Genomic DNA, 23,472 nt, shown 5'->3' on the forward strand with positions numbered 1-23,472 from the left:
GTACGAGAAAAATGTACATATAATAAGTTGTACCTACGCTGAAAAAGTTGCAAAGAACCTTTAGTAAATACATAAAGGTGGCTAATTTAACTACATTCTTTTAACTGAGCAGACATATCAATTTACTCTTCAGTACGCAATATTGATACAATTGCCGATATTCAGAGAATTTTGTAAACATGTATCAGGTATACTGATATCAACACATGTCATGGGGATATGAACATAGTGAGGTGAGGGTCTGCTTACAGCGCAGTGCTCCTCGGTGTATCGAGAAAGCCACTTGTGTGTTACGGAGTTTTTCATCTGTTTCATCGTTGTGCAGTGATAGGCTACCACGATGGGCCCGGTTAGTATAAGTGTTTGTTTACTAAAGTTATGTTTATTTAGCGGAAGTAATTTCAAATATCTCACTAATTTCATATAACAGGTGTTCAGTACCTTTACTCGTAAATTTTAAATACTTCATTTGACAAAATAGTTACGTCAGTTTCTTTTTTTATCACATTAGGTTGATTATTTACTAATTAGCTTATATTCGTCCGTATATTAAGCACAATCATTTTTTGTATATATTAAGTGTAACTAGTTATAAAATGTTATTATTTTTGTCTCACAGCATCAGGCATAATTAATGAGAAAAAAGTGGTTCTGTTACTTATTATATACGAAACTTGGATTTTGGTTTAAGCTTTTTAATTGCGAGTCATTTTCTATTAGTGATTTAATAATAAAGTATCCGAAGTATCATAAGTGAATCTTAAGCGTGAAATTATAGATAAAAAAGATGGATTTAAATATGGATACGTAAGTAGCAAGAGTACGTAGGTATAGCGATTAAAAATACTACAATATTTTCTATAAGTATAAGCATGCTTATCTTGTAAATATAAAATCATGAATGCACTTTCCCCGTATAACGCAATCCGAATGCGTGATGCGATCTGTTCCTTCACAATTAAGTAAGTTGCAAGAAAACGCGGCCATTAAGGATTCATGACTCGATTCGCAACTTCAGACGTTAGTTGACTTCTTTAGCAAAAATTATATCACCGAAGGAGTTTTGATTTCACTTAATTCTGATGGATGTTTGACTAGTTTGCGTAACACTGTTCTTTCTGTATATCATTTAGTAACCGAGCGTATTTAAAGTTCGCCAAAGTTGATTGCTATAATATTTAGATCACATATGAAACTGAAGAAGTTCGAATTCCAGCACGTACCTCAAAATTTTCTGTTATGTGCGTTTTAAGCAATTAAAATATCACTTGCTTGCTACAACGGTGAAGGAAATATTGCCTGAGACTTCTCCATAATATACTCAAAGTTAGGTGAAGCCCCCCAATCCCCAGCGTGGTGAAATACGTTCTGAACCCCTTCTGATTGTGGGAGGAGACCCGTCCGCTGTAGTGGGCCTGTAATGGCTTGATATGAAGGTCTTTTTTTTTATTACAGCGTGCCAATCTCAGGATATAGGAGTCAGATTCAAGTTATGAAACTTATTAAGGATTGTTATATACTCAGCAACATCGTGCTTAGACCAATAGTTAACATCGGTAAAACTGCGGAGCAAAGTAACGTTATATTAGCATTATTGAAGAGTTTGTACACGTTGGCTTTCTGCTTTAGTTATGCGTTGAGATCTAAATCATTTTAAATTTGGCTAAATCGTTTTATATTTAAATAAGGTTGTCTTGGCTGTACACTAATGTATAATGCCTTAGCTAATATTTGCTGTGCCTTACGATTTTAACTTCCTGGGTCTTATAGTTTATGTATGTGGTAGCATATGGGTCGTAGCGTTATGTTATAATAGTAGGTTATACCCAATTACCTATAATATCTAAAGTAACTTAACCTACCCCAATAAACGGGCTTCTCAGGAATGACGAACTTTGCGGTTAGCGCATTCAAATATGCAACATATTGTCAATTTCTATAATGCAGTAGACTTTTGTGTGAATTTTGTTTGAATACAGATAATTCCAATATCCTAAGGTAAATTTTAACAATTAGTATGACTTGGTGTTATCAAGTAAAATGTTGATTATGGTTAATATCAAAAAATGCTGAGTTAATACAATATACCGTCATGTACATTTCTTTATGTCTATTAACATATATATTATGTAGAAACTAGTACTTTAGCAATTAAATATAGTAAAAAGTGCCATCTATGTGCCTAGCTAGTCGAATAAAGAAATATTTGACTTTTGACTTTTGGCTTTTCAATATCACTTACTCTAACGGTCAAGGATATTTAATTGCTCAAATAATTAAAAACGCTTATAACCCCAAAAATTTATAGGAATTTGATTTGATTTGATTGAACTCGGTCCTCTGGTATAGGTGGTCGAAGTAGTACCAACTAGGCTACCGCTGCCGCAAGATGATGCTTATTATTATTTAACATGTGGGTAAATTCCATTAGAAGATCCTGTTATTACGAAACATTTGAGAAAGAAATGTGGATAAATTAAAATACACTATCGGTTTGATGATCCGTATGCATTACGCAACCAAACCAGTATGACATGTCGTCACCGCGCATCTGTAACCTATGGTCTCTACAAAATATTTTCTAGAAACAGTCAAATTCATTCAAATTTATATTTCTTTTAAAAATGTTATATAAACAAATATGTTTAGGGTGTGATTTTGGAAGCGATCAGCGTCGCAAATATATCATCATTTTTTATTCAAAAATAATATTTACACCTATGGGTAGTCTGCGAAATAGACATATTTGAATTTTAAATTTAGAGAGGAATTTTTTTTGCTGAATACAGTTTGGTAAATTATAACTTTTCAACAAAAAAGCGATATTTCCACTAAATTCTGTCCGCAAGTTAAAAAACAACAACGTTTGACATAAGTATAATATTTATGAAGATTTTGGAGTTCCATTTGCATTCTTTTCCACTTGAATTTTTCAATTCTTATTGGTATTTTCTTTAATATCGAGCCCTTTAAGACAAAAATTTCGCCTAAGGAGGTTTTTGCCCTACAAACCAATGCCAAAAATAGCACCCTGTATATCTTTTTCAATAAGAAGCAAACGGAAGCAATTCTTACTTCCGTCAGGAAGTGATTTAGACTCGAATGTAATGATTTAAGTGTCTCGGCGAAATTGAAAAATATGCAAAGTAGTTAATTTAAGCACATATTGCCAGATGATTTAGAATTTATCAGTGTAAAAAGTTGTAAGATACTTAAAATTGCGTATTACTTAGCAATTTATTTATCGTTCAACTAGTGACTTGTCCCAGCATTTTACGGGTATATTTTAGAAAAGTTAAAGTACTGCATTCTTTTTTCAACGCATAAAAAACTTCAGTAGGATTTAGATGAACCATCTGTGAAAAATTATCTATAAGATGGTGAAAATCGCATTAAAATCTGTGGCACGGTTTCGCGGATAAACAGGCGACGCGATTTTAGTACAACTGTTCATGTTTTACCAGTATAAACAGACAAACAACGATATTAAATTACCTCCTATTGTGATTATTATGAGAGGTACAACATCCGCAGAAGGAAATACCAAACTCTTACTTGCGACGCGTTTTGTACACTGACGAAACATTCTGGAAATATTGGATCACGACTTTAACTTTACCATGGAGTTATACAACCAACAAATAAAATTTTGGATACGCAAAACATTTATATAATAATCATTAATATATCATAATATTTAATTAAAATTGTTTAGACCTCAGCAACGAAGAAAAGTTTCGAGAATCAATACTATTATGATTAGTATATTGATAGTTTAGTAGTTCTATAGCAGCGCTATATTTTAGTATTCATCATCATCCGCAGCATATAAACGTACCACGTGGGCACAGGCCTCGTCTCTCGTAGGTAAGACGGTTTAGAGCATAAACCCATTACGCTGCTCCAATGCGTGTTGGAGGGCTAACACGACTATTGCGACAATCGTAAATTGGGATAGCTGGGATCGACGGCTTAACGTGCTCTCCGAGGACACCGCCGATTTTCTCGGTGGCGAAAATTCTTTACCAGAAAACTACAATACTTAACAAGTTTTTGGATACTTAACAATACTTAAAAAAAAAATTACTACTACTATTAATCATTTTAATTAAATTATTCACGAAGAAAATTCATTAAAATGATTTTAAGGTGTCTCTAACCGGCGCCGCGTTGCGTCGCGGCTTATCGACATACAACACCAAAGTCAATTAATTTAACGTACGTAGGTACTAACGTATAAAAAAACATCTTGTTTCACATAAAAACAAAAGCGGTTATTTCTAAAGTGATTTACATATCACTTAAACTAACTATCGCCATTACAAAATGCATTAGTGTCGGATTCATCGTCGTGGGACAGTGAAAGCTTCCAGAAACATATTTTTTTACTTCAGATGCTTCTCTTACGACAATACTTAGTTAATTATAGTTTTCGTAATTAATACTTTTCTTAAGAATTATAAAACAGATATGAATGATATAACCGGTGATGTAATCTAAGTCTAATTGACATGTTAATAGGAAAACTCGCTTGCTAGAATTAAATTTAAGAATCTATGGAAAAATGGTTAGCACTGCGGAATGTAAGGAATATTTCTATAGGTATATACCTACTCGTGTTAAAAATACGAGTAGTATTTTTGTCCTACTTCTACTACGTCAATTTTTACCTTATAAAATAAATTATTATTTATCATCGTTTATCTGTAGGCGAGAACTCACTTACAAATCCAAAAAGTTAAAAATAATATGTGCTATTTATTGTTTCATACCTTCATTAAGAGCCCGGATAAAGATTTGATTGCAAAATATTGTAGCGGTGCTTAACATATAATTTTATCGCCGGAAAATTTTACATATTGATGGCATAAGGTGTTAAATAATATTATGGAACGTGAAGTTAACTCTGTTAACATACTTCTTATATCTACGTTGCATATAGCTACTTAGATAGTAATTAATGTTTCTCAACCACAATTTATTAGAATGTTACTAATATTTTAATAAATTGTGGCAATCCAAGCTGTTATTTTCGTAGTTAAGGAATTAATCGTTATCACGATTACCTTACCTACCTCATGTTTTATAAACACTTGTTTGTCTGAGTAACAACATTTTGACTAGCTTTAATAAACCTCCTCATTACCTCCCTAAAACAATTTCATTGACTGAGTGAATGAGTTTTGGAGGAAAGTACGTATTGGCGGGATTCTCCAATTTCTTGATAAGCTTTAGATTTAAGGAAATCTGACCCTCTAAAACGAAAGAGAAACCTAGACGTAATCTCTCTTAAAATATTGATGCCAAAAATAAATGAATCGGCTTAGTTTTGGATGAGAAAACACAGGAATATACAACTTCGATCTCAAAGCGTCAAATTTTAATAGGTAAAGTCAGTCTGAGCTACAGTTCACTATCGCACTCTACGGGGGACTACTCTCTTAGCACGACGGCAATAGTTTTTAAAAAACCTATTTATCAAATATGTTCCATTTATGCCATAGTTTTAAGTCTTTGAGGATTGTATCCTTTTGAGCCAAATAACGTTTAGTTAAGACCCTTACTTAACGTGGGCAAAGCCACGGGAAACAGCTAGTAAAATATAATATGATAAGTCAGTTCAGTATAATGTAAAAAAGCATATTACATAATTTAGGTCTTAGTATATGATATATCAACAGTTAACAGGTACATAATACTATTCCGTCATTTACAACACGTTTTCGTGTCATCGTTATACCTACCTAACTTATAAACTCAGCTTTAAGTAGATATGTATCTAAGATTACATAAAATACCTATATGCTTTATTATTGGTTTGCCTTGTTAGTATAGAACTGTCCCGTTAGTCTAGAGATTAACATGATCAACCGGGCCGTTTGTGCCTACCAGTCCAGAGTAAAGAAATTGGCGGTGTCCACCCCCGTACCTCAGAGAGCACGTATAGCCCCAAACTACCAACTTTGCCCCAAATAATAAGATGTTATAATAATCATAAAAGCCCACCAACCCGCATTGGAGTAACATGGTGGATCTCAGCTCTACAAACCACTTGCCTCTCCTATTAGAATGTAGGCTTCTGATCAGCAATGAGGCATTAAAAGACAAGAGAGAACACGAATTTAACGCACCATTCAATTTCGCTGTGAGATTTCCCCTTAGCCCATGCCGCTTCCTCTGCTCGTTTCACTTTTTGTGTGTTAGGTTTTAATTCGGCAACCAGAACGTGTAATAGAAAAGTTTGCTAAATAGCTTTAGGCTTTACTGTATAAATTACTGTAGTGTTTTATCACCGTTGTTTTTACAGTATTCATCATCATCATCACCATTTCTAATTTTTCTCTGCTCTAGTCTGGTGGAGGAACCTACCTCCCTGATAATGTCCCACTACTGGGTACAGACTACAAGCCTCCTCTCTCATAGGAGAAAGGGTGATGAAAATGTTTGTTTAAAAAAATCTGACAAGCAGCAGCAGCTTCTCCAATGTGGCTTGGTGGGCTTTTACAATTATTGTAATATACCTACTGAGTATTTTGACATAACAACATCAATACTAGTCCTTGGTTCTAACCTCAACCTGGAATAGAACCCATGACCTCGCGATACACATTTGAAAAGCTAACCAACTATAGAGTTTCATATGCATTAAATTATAAAACGTTATAATTTTCATGACTATAGGCATGTGATTTATGACTATTAAGAGTTGCTTACCAACAGTCGTTCAAGCAATTAAACATCGGATTCTAACTGCTCTACAATTAAAATTACGTAAGATATAACAGAGAAATCAAATTTTGAATTCATTATTTTCATCCGACTTACAAAATTAAGACATTCATATCGACGTCATGTTATGACTCCGAATCGTAACTAATTTCAATAATTCTTTTTTTCAACCTATTTAAACCTAATTGCTATTTATTTTATTCATTTTCTTAAAAAAACGCTAATCAATTTTTGTATTTAAAAATCAAATTACCTTTTATGGCGATGTTACTCCATATCTTCGCCTTAATCGGACTTCAAGAAATGCGAAGAACGTAACAGCCCATTTCATTTAAGATCATGTCATTCTTTAATCTCGCCAACCCGCATTGTGACTGTGTGTTGCATCTTTTATCTAAAAACTCTCTCAAGACGACATCAGAAAGTGGCTGTTTTATTGCTAAACAGATCGAGTAAATTCGAACTTAGCTTGAATAGATATTATAACTTATACTGTGGTATACAACCAAACATCTTTAATATTTTTCTACATAATTCTAATTCTTACGAAATCTACGAGTAACTGCTTAGTAGGATGAAGCCCTACTTTCCCTCAAAACTTGCAAGGTAGGTAAATCTGTTAATTTTATCAGCAAATAATATATGTCCAAACGTGTTTCTTTTTGACAAATACCTTAAAATTGCATAATCATAGGATTATCTCATGGTGACACCGTTTAAGCTTCCCGTACAAAGTTCTTTATTACCTACCTACATTCACGGAAAAAATTTACAGCCTTCATTTTCAGAATGGAAACAGTGCTTTTTGGTGTGATTATTGCTGAATGCTACCAATACTTGTTTGCAGCAGATATTAAATAAAGAATAGAAAGTCATAACATAATCGTACACCGAAACAAACACACCGCATACATTTTTAATGAATAGACTTACAACAATCTCTCAAGAAAGTTTCAATTGAATTCATCGTTTAATTATTTATTAAATAAATTACAATCACTTACTGTAAACAAAAGACGAAAAGCTTTTACTTCACAATTCACATCAAATTAATATTATGGTTACAAAGAAAGATAGATAAAAATGAATGAACTCTATCTGAAATTAAATTATAAATAATTATTATCTACTCATGATTTAATACAATAGAACCATTAAACACCAAGAATGGACGTTGGGGTCCCAAGGTGTTGGAATGGCAGCCCCGGACTGGTAATCGCAGCGTTGGTCGACCCCCAAGGATGTGGACAGACGACATTAAGCGCGTCGCAGGTAGTCGCTGGATCCGTGGAATTTGAAACTTCCTACAAAAGACCTATGACCAGCAGTGGACGTCTATCGGTTCATATGATGATGATGATGATGATGAACTAATAAACAAACCTCTTTTAAATTAGGATGAACTCAATGTTTTGTTTTTATAAAACATGTTTCCAACTTCCTTGCACTTTCCACGTAACTGTCTGCCTAAACCTGATGGTAAATGATGATGTAATCTAAGATGGTAGCGGGATAACCTGTTTAGGAGTATGGTAGGCACCGGAACACTTAGCTTAGTGGCATGTCTTTATCCTTAGGGTGGTAACTAGCCACGGCCAAAGCCCCACCAGACAATAGTGTATTTAAATAAACCAAATAAGTATATTTAAGTATTCAACATGTTCGGCTGGGCACAGTCCTCCTTTATCACAGAAAGGTTCAGAGCCCATTACCGCCCCCGTAATCTAACAGGTCCAGCAGACTTTAACGATTTTATCACATATTAGTGATACCTTATGATAACTGGAATGAAAGCTATGGTTAATTTGCTGTCCGAGATAACATTTTGGAGATACAATATTATTTGACCGGTAACTTCTTTGTACCTTATCCCATGAACAGCCTTCTTCTGCAGCATAACATACCTAATATTTACAGTGTTTTTATCGTAATCATGCAGAAACAAATTGGGTAATGCTTATAATAACAGCTCATTAAATTTAGATACGCTTCCAAAAGTGTACCTGGTTATTCGCAATATCTCATTAGAGACACAAGCATTGTGTTCTTGCGAGGGAAATATGCAATATTTTTATTGTGTTAAGTAAGTACCTACATCTGGTTTTATCTGATAACCATGCAGGTTCACCCATTGTAATCTGGGTTTAATTAACCCTCAAGTTAGTCTAAATAAACCAGCGATTGACGATGGATGCGTGAGGCTTTGTTGCAATCAAATTTATACTGTGTAGTGTGTGAAACCCTCTATTAAATTTATGAATGTTCTTAAAAACTGAAATAAGCGGATTGGATTAACTGAGTGGCAAATGTGCCTTAGGAAGCAGATATCAAGCTAGTTGCACTGGATCATACTGACATTTTTTCAATCGGATATATAGTCGCAATGTTACTAGAACCTAAATCAAATTTAGAACTTCTGTTCTAAATTTAATGTAGCAAATTTTTTTTCTTAGAATGTGCTCCGTTAGTCTATACCTTTTTTTAATTATATATAAGTCTATATCTGCAGCGGATAAATCTGTCATGAGCAGCGTTCTGAATCTAACTACATTATAAATACTGATCTTATGCAGACTTTTATCAGCAGACTTAGAGTCAAGACATCGTTTTGGCTAAAGTTCATTAAGGTGATCAAAGTCTGTATGTTTCGTCAGTTTCAAAATTATAAAGAAATGATTGTTTTACGAATCTCTCTATGTGTGCATAAAAAGGTAATTGAAGGCCGGTGTCCCCTTCGTAACAAAATTAAGCCGACGAAAATGCACCCCGACTAATCTAGCTCGCACATTTAAAAGTTTCACTTCAAAAATAGATGAATTAATTGAAACCTACAACCCTTTCCAATTGTGGAAGGAGACCCGACCCTGAAGTGGCCTGGTGATGGGTTGTAAGGATAAACGTTATTTAGCATATAACTTTTTGAAGGATTCATCGATGAGAAATACCTGTCACTTTTCAATACAAAGATCCAAATTCCTAGCTTAGGTAAAATTATTGCTAACGGATTCTAAAGCCCCCTTGAGCAATCAAAAATGTATTGTGGTTATGCGGAAAGCAGGTATCTAAAGCTTAGTTCCGGATTGGGCGATAAGCAATATAAGGAAATGCTTTCGATCACGTCTACGACTCTCGAATAACATTGTTTACCTACTTAGTTATTTACGACACTAGTGCTTAAAGTTGAGAATTGAATTGGAGAGCTAACCTAGTTAGTCATTTCATTAACCAAAAACTATTGTTAATACCCTAGTTGGGCCCCGTGGTTTATGTAACCTGAACATCGGCCGCATAAAAAAAATCCCTCCGCATATAAAAGCTTTACAACGCTCAATTAAATTATGGATTCAGATTAGCAGTTCCGGGATTAGCGTATTAGAAGAAAAAAAACTTTTAGTTCAATAATATTGTAAAAAAAAAAATAGTTTTAATATAAAAATAAAGACATAACGATACACCTTACTTCTAATATACTTACTATTTACATGAAGTACGAATTATCTTAATTTTAACGATAAAGCAGCCAGAAATAAGTTTGAACAAGGCTTTAATAAGAATAATAAAGAATTAAAAGATTCGAGCATGGAAAATGACTCATCATTGATCAAAAGTTACACATTAAACTACCGCTTATTCGGAAACATATTGTTTTATCGCCCATAAAATGCACCGCTATTGTGGCAAATATTCAACACTTTCTCTTACGTAAAGTCAAAGGTGCGTAAAGACCCTAGTTGTAGTTATTTATGTTGATATTAGTTCCTAAGAATAGACAAAAGTGTACGTTATAGGTTCTTTCAAAAATTTGACTAACAAAGCATTCGACTAACAATTATTATTGTATAGTTGTACTAGCAGCTTAAAAAAAGAAATAAGTATGTTTGGGGTACAATATTAAAACATCGTGTAAACCCATTACCGGGAACAATGAGAAGGGTTCAGTTTGTAGTCCACCCGACTGACCCAGTGCGGATTGTTGCACTACACACGCCTTTGAGAACATTATGGAGAACTCTCAGGCATGCAGATTTCCTTTACCATTGAAGAAATTGATATTTGAATAACTTATAACGCGAAACGGAACGAAAAATTAGAATTGCATGCTGGTAGTCGAACTCGGCCCCAAGAAAGTGAAGCCGAAGTCCTAACCACTGGGCGATCACTGCTTTCTAAATTATAAATACTTAACGGTAAAATCTAGTCTCCGGTTTCAGCCAGCATCTTATTTATATTCATAATAGTATCCTAATTTCAACCAGGATCTTATAATCATCTACTTACGCCTGATTGCGGCAAGCAGCTTTTATAAATAATATCTAGTTTCTTCCTGATTTGATAAGCTTCGTTTATTTATAATATCTAGTCTCCTATTGATATCAACCAGCATCCTATATTTATAATACCTAGGCTTCTCCTGATTTCAATCATCATCCTATATTTATAATCTCTAGTCTCCTCCTGATATCAATCAGCATTCTATATTTATAATACTTCTCCTGATTTCAATCAGCATCCTTTATGTATAATACCTAGGCTTCTCCTGATTTCAATCAGCATCCTATATTTATAATAAAATAGTCTCCTCCTGATTGCAACCAGCATCCTATATTTGCAATACTTAGTCTCCTCCTGATTTCAAATAGCATCCTATATTTATAATACCTAGGCTTCTCCTGGTTTCAGCCACCTTCTTGTATTTATATTATCTAGTACCATCTACGTTGACGTCAGTATGCTTCAAACATATTATTATATCATCCAGATTTTATTCAGCGTATTATTTTTATTAAAATATATATTCTCCCCCTGATTTAATCCAGCAAACCTTATAATCATATTTTCTAGTCCCTTCCGGAGTTCCTGAATAGCATGCATTCTCTAATCATGGTTATCTATCTACTTGCTAAAGTCTGCTTAGAGAGTCAATATAAGGTCTTTCCAAGTTTATGTAAGAAGTCAATCAAATTATTCAAACATTTATAGTTCTATTATAGGCTGCATGGATGGCAGCTTTAGCTCGAGGCAACTATTGCTCTTATAATAATTATTGTATGAGGCTCCTCAACCATAAGCTTTAACTGATATCTTACACAATACGTTGTCAAGAATAATGAATTGAGCCACAATTGCCTCCTTTCTTTATTAACTGAAAGCAATGTTCTCTGGGTTCGCGATTTTATTACAATTTGGATACGGTGTGGGTGTAAGCAGGCAAAGTTGGCGTTTTAATTCGGTATCGTAAAGGTTAATCGATTGCTCACTTTTATATGTAGTATCTCTACCGCGTTCGAGGAATAAATTATTATCTGCTTCGTATTAGTCCAGGCCATAAAGTGCCGGTGACAAAGGTAAGCGACTGCGAAAAGAACACCAAGCACTATTATTTTAGACGAACAAAAATATTTCGTTCTTTTAGATCTGAAGATGAAGACCTGAGAAAATGCTTGACCAATTGATGATCTCAACATCGTGGTGGCTGTGGAATGTTTTGTACGACTATAAATAAAAAATTACAAAACCAGTCAAGTTGTAAGACGAGCTTAATAAATTTCAATTATAGGCATTAGTTGGATCAGGAGTTTGAATGATAGATCTTATTGTCAAGGTATATAATATCGTTACAATATTTCTAATTATAATTGTAGTGAACTAAGATGCGATGTGACAATTATAGATATTATTAGTGTTTAATGCTTGTTTGTATGTTAATTATTTTTTTTGTATTCACTCTTCTTTACGTCTTTTGACACGTTATGGCACGGTGCATATGGCCGTAATTCCTTTTTTTCGAGCTGCAGTATAAAGCGTGATCCCCATTGCCTTTGGCCTCGCTTTCATTTAACACCACATCAATCCATTCAAATTATGATTCTGGGACACCGAATGTATCGAACATTCGGGTGTAAAGAGTGACCAATTCCATTTGCGCAGAGTTTAGTAAAATACAAAGTCTTCTTAAGCAAGCGCCTAGACATCTGAATTGGAAATAGTTTCAGTTTAACTAAACTGCCTCGTCTAGTTGTTGCATGTTGAACTAGGGATCACGAGGTCCTTGGTTCGTATCCTGGGTCAGGTAAAAAATTGTGAGATAATATAATTTTTTTTACGTTAAAGAATTATCAGTGCCAGCTAGGAAATTAGCGGTGTCAACCCCCGTGCCGCAGAGAGCACGCTAAGCCGCCGATCGCGATTATTATTATCACTGATCATCATCATCATCAGTGTCTAACAGTCCACAGCTGGACAAGCTACTTATTATGACTAGCTCGTGATAAAAGTGGTTTAAGCCCACCAACTGCCATTAGAGCAGCGTGGTGGATCTATACTCTTAATAAAATACTCTTAAACAGTGTCGCCTATCAATGGATGTCTGATCCCAGTTGTGGGATGTTAATAGCCTACGGATGATGAAAAAGGATACCAAATATGTAAAAATGCACTTTCCACTTACTAGTAACTTGGTTTATTGACCAGTTAAGCTGTTCTTGCAGCTTTGACTTAATCAAACACGTATTTTCATCAGCATTATCATCAACCCGTTACCGGCCAACAGGACCACCGCCAATCAGGATAAAAAGGATTTCGCCCGTAGTTCACCACGCTGGCCCAGTGCAAATCGGTAGACTTCACACGACTTTAAGAATATTATGGCGAACTCTCAGGCGTGCAGGTTTCCTCACGATGTTATCCTTCACCGTTAAAACAAGTGATATTTAATTCTTTAAACGCATATGACTTCGAAGAGTGCGTGGCGGGGTTCGAACTCTGCCCACCGAAAGTAAAACCGAAGTCCAACTCACTAGGCTATCATCGCTTATCGTCTTTTAAAGATCTTTAAATTTAAGGACCTAGAAAGCAGCTTGAAGCGTCATACTACACATTATTGCGAATGCGCCTTTTACCTTTAAAAATTTCGTATTTATTGGATTCAAATTAAATGGAAAATTAGGTTTGTTGGCTTGGCTTGACCTTGCATGTAAGTAAGTAAGTAATAAACGAAAAGAAACTCGGTGTACGCGCAATAATTTTCGTAAATAATAAAAAATCATATTAGTTTTAATGTAATCAAATGATATAGGTAAACCAATAGGTATTTTCTATATTTCCATACAAAAAATGATTGATTGAACGGTGATCCAACCGATAGCTAATATAATTATAATTGATCGTAGTTTCTGCTATATGAACACGAAATCTTCCTTTGAATCAAATGTAATCAGTGTTCACCTTTGTAAGAGAAATGAGTCTTTGTTGACAATGCCATGTCTTATGTAATTTTACCCATTGTGTGTTTATAAGTGACAGTGTTGATGTCAGCGTCAGTTTAACAAATCCACCTACAAAGCCTTCAATGACTCCTAGAATAACTTAAATATGAAACCGCATTGAGAGGTATTGTTCTGGATGTCATTGCATATCTGATCTTTGAACTTACTTCTAAACACAACATTGCTTTACATACATTATATGCCATAGTATTTTTTGTTGTTACCTTTTCTTAATGGAAAAAAAAACTTAACACAAAAACATCATCTAACCAACCTATTACCGGCCCACTAGAGGGCACGGGTCTCCGCCCACAAAGAGGAAGTCCACCAATCCCAGTATGGATTGGTGGACTTCACACACCGTTGAGAACATTATGGACAACTCTCAGGTATGCGATATTTCCCTTCACCGTTGAAACATGCCGGGATTCGAACTTGCTCCCCCGAAAGTGAAGTCGAATCCTACCCACTGGGATATCACAGCTTCATCAAAAAACGAGATTTTAATATTATTTAGCTTTATTACAATTTCTTCCTCATCGTGTTTACAACAAAAAAATACACTTTTACATTTATAATACTAATATACTGTCGATTTGATTTTTTATGACTACATTTTTTAAGCTACCTTTCCGCACAAAAAATTTATTACAATATAAGGCGAAGTTATGTAACTTAATCTACAATATTTTCATTTTACCTACTTAACTAACCTCGCCTACAGCACACATCGTGTTAACGTGTTTAAGATTGTAATAATTAAAAACGCAACAAATTTCATTTATGAAATAGCAAGTGACACGCAAAATAAGCATTGAGCAAGATTTCATATCAGTGAGAACGATCGAGAAAGGCGACCTCCGGTCAACTGAATGGTTTCGATTTGCACGAAAATTTCACCAGCAACTTGTAAAGTGCAATATAAAGTAGAACCCATACAATCTATTGTACTAGGATACTTCGCGGCTCCACTTGCTTAAACAACTTAATCAGAGTTGGTGCTTCTACCTCCATTTTTACCTGTACGGAAACCAGTAAACTAAGCTGTCGGTCCGTGTCGTGTTTTAAAAATAGTCAGTCATAAAGCATTCTTGAAACTAAGAACAATGTATATACACTTGAAAAATATGTGATGCACATGCGCTCGTTGTCTGCTTCAGCCTTCATCATAAGTATAGGTACAGAGCAAAGCGAATATACACGCTATATGTTTTACACAAAGGTCCGACGACAACTTTTTAGACCACTGACCTCTAATATTAATACACCCGACTGGCTGCGCTTTAACAAATTACACGTAGATTGTTGTCTCCCAAAGACTCAAATAAAGCCAGAAAAGAACAGCTGAATGGATCTAAATGAAATTTAGCACAGATATAGATTCCGAAATAGCAAATATACTTTTATCCCAGAAAAATGTACGGCTCTCGTGATATACATTTGGTTTTGCTTGTCACCCAGCATGAGATCATAATATTTTTTTTTTGCTTAGTGTAAGTAGTAGGCACACTCCGTGTTCCTGGTGTGCCTTCGGTGGTGTTTAGGGGCTATTGATGTTTTCTCAGAGAAGTGTCTGTCGGTAGACGCCGCTGGCTGGGTTGGGGTTGTGTGCGAAAGTGTTCCCATGACCCAGTCACCGTGGGGTTTTAGTCGGTAATAGTCCGTCATAACCACTGCACCTCCCCGTGGGGTAGAGTTATCCATGAGGATTTTTCCACGAGAAAAAAAAAGGTCAGAGTCGTCAATACTTGCACGCAAACGAAGTCGCAGGTAAAAAAAACTAGTCCTAACTAACATTACAATGCGATAGTTTGTTTGTCGGTTTGTCCTTCCTTCACGCTCTAAGTCACCAATCAACTTGTATGTTGGCAAAGAGTTAGTTGGAAGGACGGAGAAAAACATACTTTTTATCCTAGGAACAAACGGTTTCCACGAGATTTGTAAAAACGTGCACGGTTGCGGTATTTCAAGGTTATGTCAAATGTGGTACATGCCCAACTGACAGACGTCAGTAACGTTTAGCGGCTTGTTAAAGTTAAGTTTAAGGTATAGTCTATATCAGAAGTTTTACTTCTATCGTGTGCCCTGTGCTGTACGCGAAATTTTGTACTGTTATATTTTGGTCGAAGAATTGTTACTTACTACAAAAAATATATATATTTTTTTTAATTATAAGTAGGTAGATACCGTTATTCCTTAGTCACTCTTTTTACTTTAAAGCTCGTGTGTAATAAGGTGTTTAAATTTACTATCAAAATTTAAGGAGGTGAAAGTGTGAAGATGACCACCATTTACTGCGAGCCTAATTGTAGATAATGATTATAAATTATACGTTGGCGGGTATTGTTGACTATAGGCCGCATGCGTTGGTATTTATTGAGTCAGATTGTTCTCGCCGCATTAACGTTCGTACTTTCGCAATACGGGCTTACCCGTGTTCATGTAGGTACAAACTTTTAAGCCGTTATAAAAATAGCTCCGGGCTGATACCGAGAATTTTTAACAGAAAGACCTATCAATTCTCGGCCCAACCTGGGTATCTTATCTAGGAACTGGTGATACATAGGTGAACATGCTAACTAATAGGCCGGTGACCGGCAGTTCTAGAATAACGCATCCACTTATCATATTGCTTTACTATAATTTATGCACCATGTGATGACGGCAGGTCAAATACATATACAGTTATCACCAGCCCTCTACTTCTTGTGGGTGTCGCACGAGGGTCTGAGGAGATATATAAAGCAGAAAGGGCAGCAGTGTCCTCTGTAATACTATTACCATCTACGCCCACCGTGGTGATTATAGGCGAACAATCTTTAGTCCAGCAGTGGGATGTAATGATGACACAATATTTAAAAATTATAAAACTAAACAGTCAGTTTGTGCATTTCAATGCCTAAATCTCGAAATGAAACCGTACCGATAAACAATGGCTTGCATAGAGGGTATGCACAGGGTATGCAGATGATATAAAATGTTAGTTATATTAATCTAGTATTTGTTATAAAAACGTAAGGGTAATCTTTTTATAACTCTTACAAGGCCTATCCTTAAGTTTTTATAACTCGTACTGAGATTTAAATAATTTTATATAATCTGCATACCCGGTGCAAACCCTCTATGCACGCCACTGCCGATAAACCATGTGTTTCGGTTTGAAGTCGCGTATAAATCGATTTTGGGTATGGGTTTAATAAAACTACCTTACACTGTACCCCCTATCAATCTAGACCACGATCTAGATCCTATCAATTTATCTAGATATTATCTTAGACTGCATCAAGACTTACTACGCGGTTAGATTTCAGTGGATTTTTTAAAAAGTTCGAACTATTTGGTGCTTGTTTGCTAGTAGAACATTATACTGACTTGATAATGATAGATACAAAATCTCTCTCATAAACAACAATGCAATGTGGAAACACTACGATATAATCTGGGAAGACACATTTTTGTTAGTGCCTTATACGCGTGGGATAATCAAGAAATGAGCTGCTTTTAAGTACACCGTTAATTTAATCGATCTGTATTTAAAATTAGGCACACCACTCACTGATTGCACACGCGATTTAGTAGTAGTATAAAGATTTTCGTGAAAGAGTTCGTCCGGGGAAGTAATACCGCCATGCTTATTTCTGCCGCTAAACAACATTGCTGTCGCCAAACAATCCTGCCTATATCCGGTCTAAAGGGCGTGGTTGCCAGTTAAATTACAGGCACATAAACACTTAAGCCTTAGATTGATGGACACAAGGCGGCACTTAGCAGGATGTGTCTTGTCCATTGCTTTTCCTGCGATCTGTCAGTTCTGTTGTCTTTTCCTACTATCGGATCTGCTTTGTCCGTCAATTATTATCCATTTTAAAAACCATGCAATATTACAGTCAATATTAGTATTGAAAATAATTTGGTAAATACTTCAGTATGTCAATATTAGGATTGCCAATATTTACATTATTAACAAAAACATTGACTGTGTGGTTAGGGATTAGCTGTAATCTAACGTGGTGGAAAGTGATGATGCGGTCTAATATGGTAGAGGGCTCATCTGTTTGGGGTATAGCACCCCCAATCAGTGTCACGTTTCTACCAAAACGTGATGGCCACCAATGGCTTGGCGGTATGTCTTTCACAGTAGGGTGGTAACTAGCCACGGCCGAAGGCTCCTACCAGATCACACCAGAGAAATTTCGGAAATTATAAACTCTCAAATTGTCCCCATCATCGATCGCACCCGGGACCTTGACTAATAAGAAGCTGCCGTCGTCTCGCCAGCGAAGTCGTCAATTAAGTTGTTATCGGGACTCGTGTTTTAATTGTACCTACACCCAGGATCTGTTAATTAAATTGGTATGTCCTATGAGCCTACGACGCTGCCTCCATTTATACAAGTCAGATGTCGCAACTGATGGAAGCTGAAGCCAAGTGGTAGTTTTCGCGAGGCAACACAAGACTATGAAATGAGTCAGTCTGTCAATCCACGATATATCATGGACCAAAATAGAGCGCCAACAGAAATAATTATTGTTTATTTTTCTATGTTAATAACATAAGAACTAAACATGTAGTGGATGCGTAGTGTTTCATATTAAACCGTGGTAAGGGCACCCTCCGTACGCAAGTCCATCTCGCACTAAGCTGTGTTATTTTTACGTTCCATTTTAGTAATAGGAAAGATTTTTGAGCTATAGCTTGCCCGGAGAAGGATTACCACGGCTATTTCTTCCGCCAAGCAGCGTTGTGTATCTGAAGTCTGAAGGGCCTGGTGGACATTGTAATATCAGGCACATGCGGCTTAACACATATTGTCGATGGACACAGGATGGCACTTTGGACGCGTCTTAAACGTAGGCCGTAGCGCAAGTGAATTCCGGGGGGGGGGGGGGGGGTTGAGAAGGTAGTTTTAGGATAAATAAATAATAAATAAATTTCACGGCTGATTGGCGCAGTGGGCAGCGACCCTGTTCACTGAGTCCGAGGCCGTGGGTACCACAACTGGAAAATGTTCGTTTTCAGTGTCTGGGTGTTTATATGTATATTATAAGTATTTACGTATATATTATTCATTAAAAAATATTCATCAGTGATCTAAGTACCCATAACACAAGCTTCGCTTACTTTGGGGCTCGATGGTGATATGTGTGTTGTTGTATATTTAGCATCCTAAGCCAGATGGGTCATCTGTTCAATTCAATTAAAACTAATTTATTATAACAGTAGGCGCTGGCAATAGCGACGTGAACGGAATTTTTGTTACGATTGTGTTATTACTGAAATAAAAATGAGAGTAAGAAATAAATGAAAGTATTACTTTTGGAACATTCATTCCTGAATTTAGGAACTTCCATAACTACATTCTGCGAAAGAGTGGCAGTGAGTGGTTAGTAATTATAAAAACGAGAGCTTTCAGGCCCAACATCCGTAATCCGACTGCATTGAGAGCGTGTACCGACGTGGCATGAACCAGGTCGGGCTATTGTGTAATATAGTCCATGTATCGTTAATTTATACAATGGGTCATAGATCGTTATAGAAAAAGTCGCATTGTGTTAAATTTTCCGTTCAATTAAGAACATTGAGTGTTTAATATGAAAACCGGAATAGTGCAAATTTTTGAGCTACCTACATACATATATACCACCAAAAAAGATTCTTTCATTAGTGAAAACATTAAATTAAACAAAAAAATTCGTTCATCTTAAATAATCATATGCACTCTTAACTTAATATTTTCATAATACGATCCAAAATCATCGGTTAAACCCATAACACATATAGAATTAGGTAGCTGTTTGATCCTTAAAACCTTATAATTTTGTCATTTCTTTTTGTAGTATTTAGCATAGATAAGTATACCTAAGTATTAGATGTACTAGTAAATCAAACATACACGTTTCATTTAATGACTTGATAAATGAGCAATTGAAGATTAAACAGTCTAACGATTAAATACCTACTATTCGTGCAGTCTGCGGAAGACACTATTGCGCAACTGCTCGGCAAGAACCTTGTCATTGTTCCACATCACACGAAATAATTTATTGCAGTCAACTAAACAGTATCGTTGAATCTTGAATGTAGGTACTTGTAAATTAAACAATATTATGAAAACTAATTCCGATAGTTAGGCTCTCATTATTATATATAATAAAGTAGGTAGGTACATAGTCGTCGTACCAAGACTGGGCATAGACCATCTCTTAGATAGGAGAGGGATAAAGGGCTTAAACTCGTTGCTAAAATGCGAATGGGGCTGTGCTTTTATCGGTTTTAGAGATAATAGTCATCATCATATAAACCATTACTATCGAACCACATCCTTTGACTCAGAAAGCTGTGTCACTGCCCACTGCGCCAATCGGCCGTCTTTGGTTAGTCTTAATAATGTAAGGGAGATAGACGGACATCACCTTTACAACTTACTCTCTGAGGCACGGTAAAGGCAAAGGTCAAGTTCCAACCTAAAAAGTCATAACTCGAATTACTTACTTGGATCAATAATTTAGCTTCACCGAGGAAATCGATTGATTTACTCAGAACAATTAAGGCTCGTATTTAAAGAACAGTCTATCAAATAGAGAACTTTAATAATTTCACGAATTCTCGGGCGATCATATTTTATATGGGTATAGCAATCAGTTTCTACCAGAAAGCTAAAACACTTGCCGGAATTGATGCTTTGACGGTAAAATAAATTATATTATGAACAATTCTTATGTAAAAACAATGTATTTTAAATCAATATTTTCGATTGTTCCAGGTGCTGGGAATTATTTTCTTTGCCTTGTTATCTCTTGGGGTTTCCCAAGAGTCAACTAGTCCGGAAGATATCAACGAGAAAACAAATACTGTAGACCCCCCGCCATCTGTTCGGCTCGATCCTTACATTCGAAAAGCTTTATTGAAAGCTCTTACTGATCTAGAAGATAGTGAAAGTTTTACCGTTGCAGATTCTACAGATGAAACTTTTCCTATTGACTCCGATATTTTAAATACAAGGGAGGACGTTAGAGTTGGAGAGGCTAACAAAGATAATATAAAAATTCATTCTTTTGTTGTTAATGGGCAAGCAGCTTTTGCTAATACTTCTAATACCAGTCCAACATTTATAGACGATAAAATATCCATTTTAGGCACAACGGTCGGCAATGTTGAAAATTATGTTACTGCCACCCTTCCCACACAATCAACGTTTAGTGAAATATTTCAGACTAGAGAAAGTGGCGTTAATTTACAACAAGTCCGAAGCATACAAAGCACAACTAAATCTAAAACCGATATAGCGCACAATAAATATGTAACTTTAAAACCAAAAAGTACTGTAAGTACAACAACAACTAAAACAACAACGACAACGACCACGCCAAAACCAACCCACAACGACGATGGAGAAAATATTGAAGATGTTGATAAAAAGGATGTTCAAGTTTTTCAAGCTCCTTTAGTGGCAGCTTTTACCGTGCATCAAGATGCAGATGGCGTTCCAAAAAAAGTTATACCAATATATCAACAGACTACCAATCAAGATATTTTGAAAGCTTCGCCTACGTCAAATGTGTTGACACAGAAGCTACCTATCGAAAGTTTTCCAAATATACCATCATCAGAATTTATAAATCACCAACTGTCATTACAGAAGCAGTTGGAAGAAAAGCAGAGAATACTAGAAGAGCAACTTCGATTTTTACAAATACAACAGCGGCAACAAGAAGAGTTGCTAAGAAATCAACAACTTTTTTTCCAACAGAAAGAAGCCCTAAGACATCAATCGTTGTTCGAACAAGAACAATTGAAAAGACAACAAATTCTCATAGAACAACAGAAAATTTCCTCTAATCAAATAAATAATAAATTTGCTGTACATAAGAATACCCCACAAAGCCATTTAAATCCAAATAATGCACTTCGTCCTCAAAAATCTCAAGTGTCAATTCAACCAAGTCTGTCTTTTGATCAGTCTAGTACATTAGCAGCACATCAGCAACTACCAAATAAAGAAGCGGTAGATTTTCTCATAAATTTACGTAGACAACATCCTGATCAATTTCCGTTGCAAGAAAATCATCTTCCGCAGGGAATAGGCAGCTTTTTGCAACCTAATCCCATTCAGAGCTTTCATCAAGCTTCAAGTATACAGCTTTCTAATCAAATAAGACCTACTGATGATCAGTTGAGACAAAAACAAGGAAATCGAGTATTTCGTCATGAAAGTGGAGTCGGGAACTTCGGAATAAATTCTCAAAATTACAATAGGTTCAATGATGCACCTTTTAGAAATCACTTTTTGCCAGGGAATAGATTTAATCCTGATGCGGAATTAAAACATTTATTAGCTCAAACTAATCTTAACTCAAGGGCTCATGACGACTTGAATATAGTGTCTAAGGTATTATCTTTGAACCATGGAATTCCGATAAATAATGTTTCAAATAGACTACCATTTGATAGCCGAAGACAAAAAAGAACTTCCTAACAAATTATAAGTAAGTTCAAATAGTTGCAAAGTAATTATATGAGGCTCATAACTTTAAGAAACCTTTAGAAATATGAGTACCTGTGAAAGTATGAGACTACCCTTATTATTCTGAGAATATGATAAGTTTAGAGATAAGTTAATATTACAGAGCGTCATTATGCAGCAGAATCTGGAACATTGTTTTTTGAACAAACAATCCAAAGAAAACCCATTGAAATGGTTTTGTATTTTTGTTTCTATTCAGTCAATCGTTCATGTTTCGTGTTACTCATATAAAGTAGATTTTATTTATTTTGCACTATTTATGGAGGAAGTAAAAGCTATCATTACATATCTATAATATGTTTTAGTAGGCACTACCTAGGTATAGTTATTTACTTAGTATTTGATTGGAATTTTGTTCAAATATTAAAATATAGATTAAATTCGTTTTTAAACAATTAATTTATTTAACATATTACAATAATGCCATAAGTAGTTAACAAAGTAGGTACCGGTAGGTGTAGTTAGTTTTAAAAATTGTAGTAAATTAGGATTAGTAAAGATGGGTACCTACCTAATTAGGTAGGTACTGAGAGTTTTATTTTAATTATTTCAATAAGTTAACTGCAATCTGAGCTGGCTGGTGGCAAATGGCTGGTCTTGAAGTCTGTGATGGCAGCGGGCTATCCTTTTACAGTTATAGCAGTTATACAAAAAGTCATGACGTTATTTAATAACTCTAATTCTATCGAGGACCTATAACTATTTGATGTTGCATAAATATCAGTGCCTGAAGACTAAAGTCTTCGAACAGTGCGTGTTGCCAGTGATGACTTACGGATCAGAGACATGGTCGCTAACTATGGGCCTCATAAGAAGGCTCAGAGTCACTCAGCGGGCGATGGAGAGAGCTATGTTAGGAGTGTCTCTACGTGATCAAATCAAAAATGAGGAGATCCGTAGAAGAACTAGAGTTACCGACATAGCTCAGCGAGTTGCGAAGCTGAAGTGGCAATG

The 23,472-nt window shown here is 35.5% G+C and overlaps 1 protein-coding gene across 1 annotated transcript; it reads left to right on the plus strand.

Annotated features, from left to right (window-relative positions):
* The first annotated feature begins 266 nt into the window (after positions 1–266).
* On the plus strand, positions 267–23,139 carry LOC120626574. The gene is made up of 2 exons (XM_039894125.1): positions 267–349; positions 20,758–23,139. The coding sequence occupies exons 1-2, from the start codon at positions 341–343 to the stop codon at positions 22,468–22,470; spliced, it is 1,722 nt and encodes a 573-aa protein (XP_039750059.1). The 5' UTR covers positions 267–340; the 3' UTR covers positions 22,471–23,139.
* Positions 23,140–23,472: the final 333 nt, after the last annotated feature.

The sequence above is a fragment of the Pararge aegeria genome, chromosome 9 (genome assembly GCF_905163445.1).
Source record: "Pararge aegeria chromosome 9, ilParAegt1.1, whole genome shotgun sequence".
NCBI lineage: Eukaryota > Metazoa > Arthropoda > Insecta > Lepidoptera > Nymphalidae > Pararge > Pararge aegeria.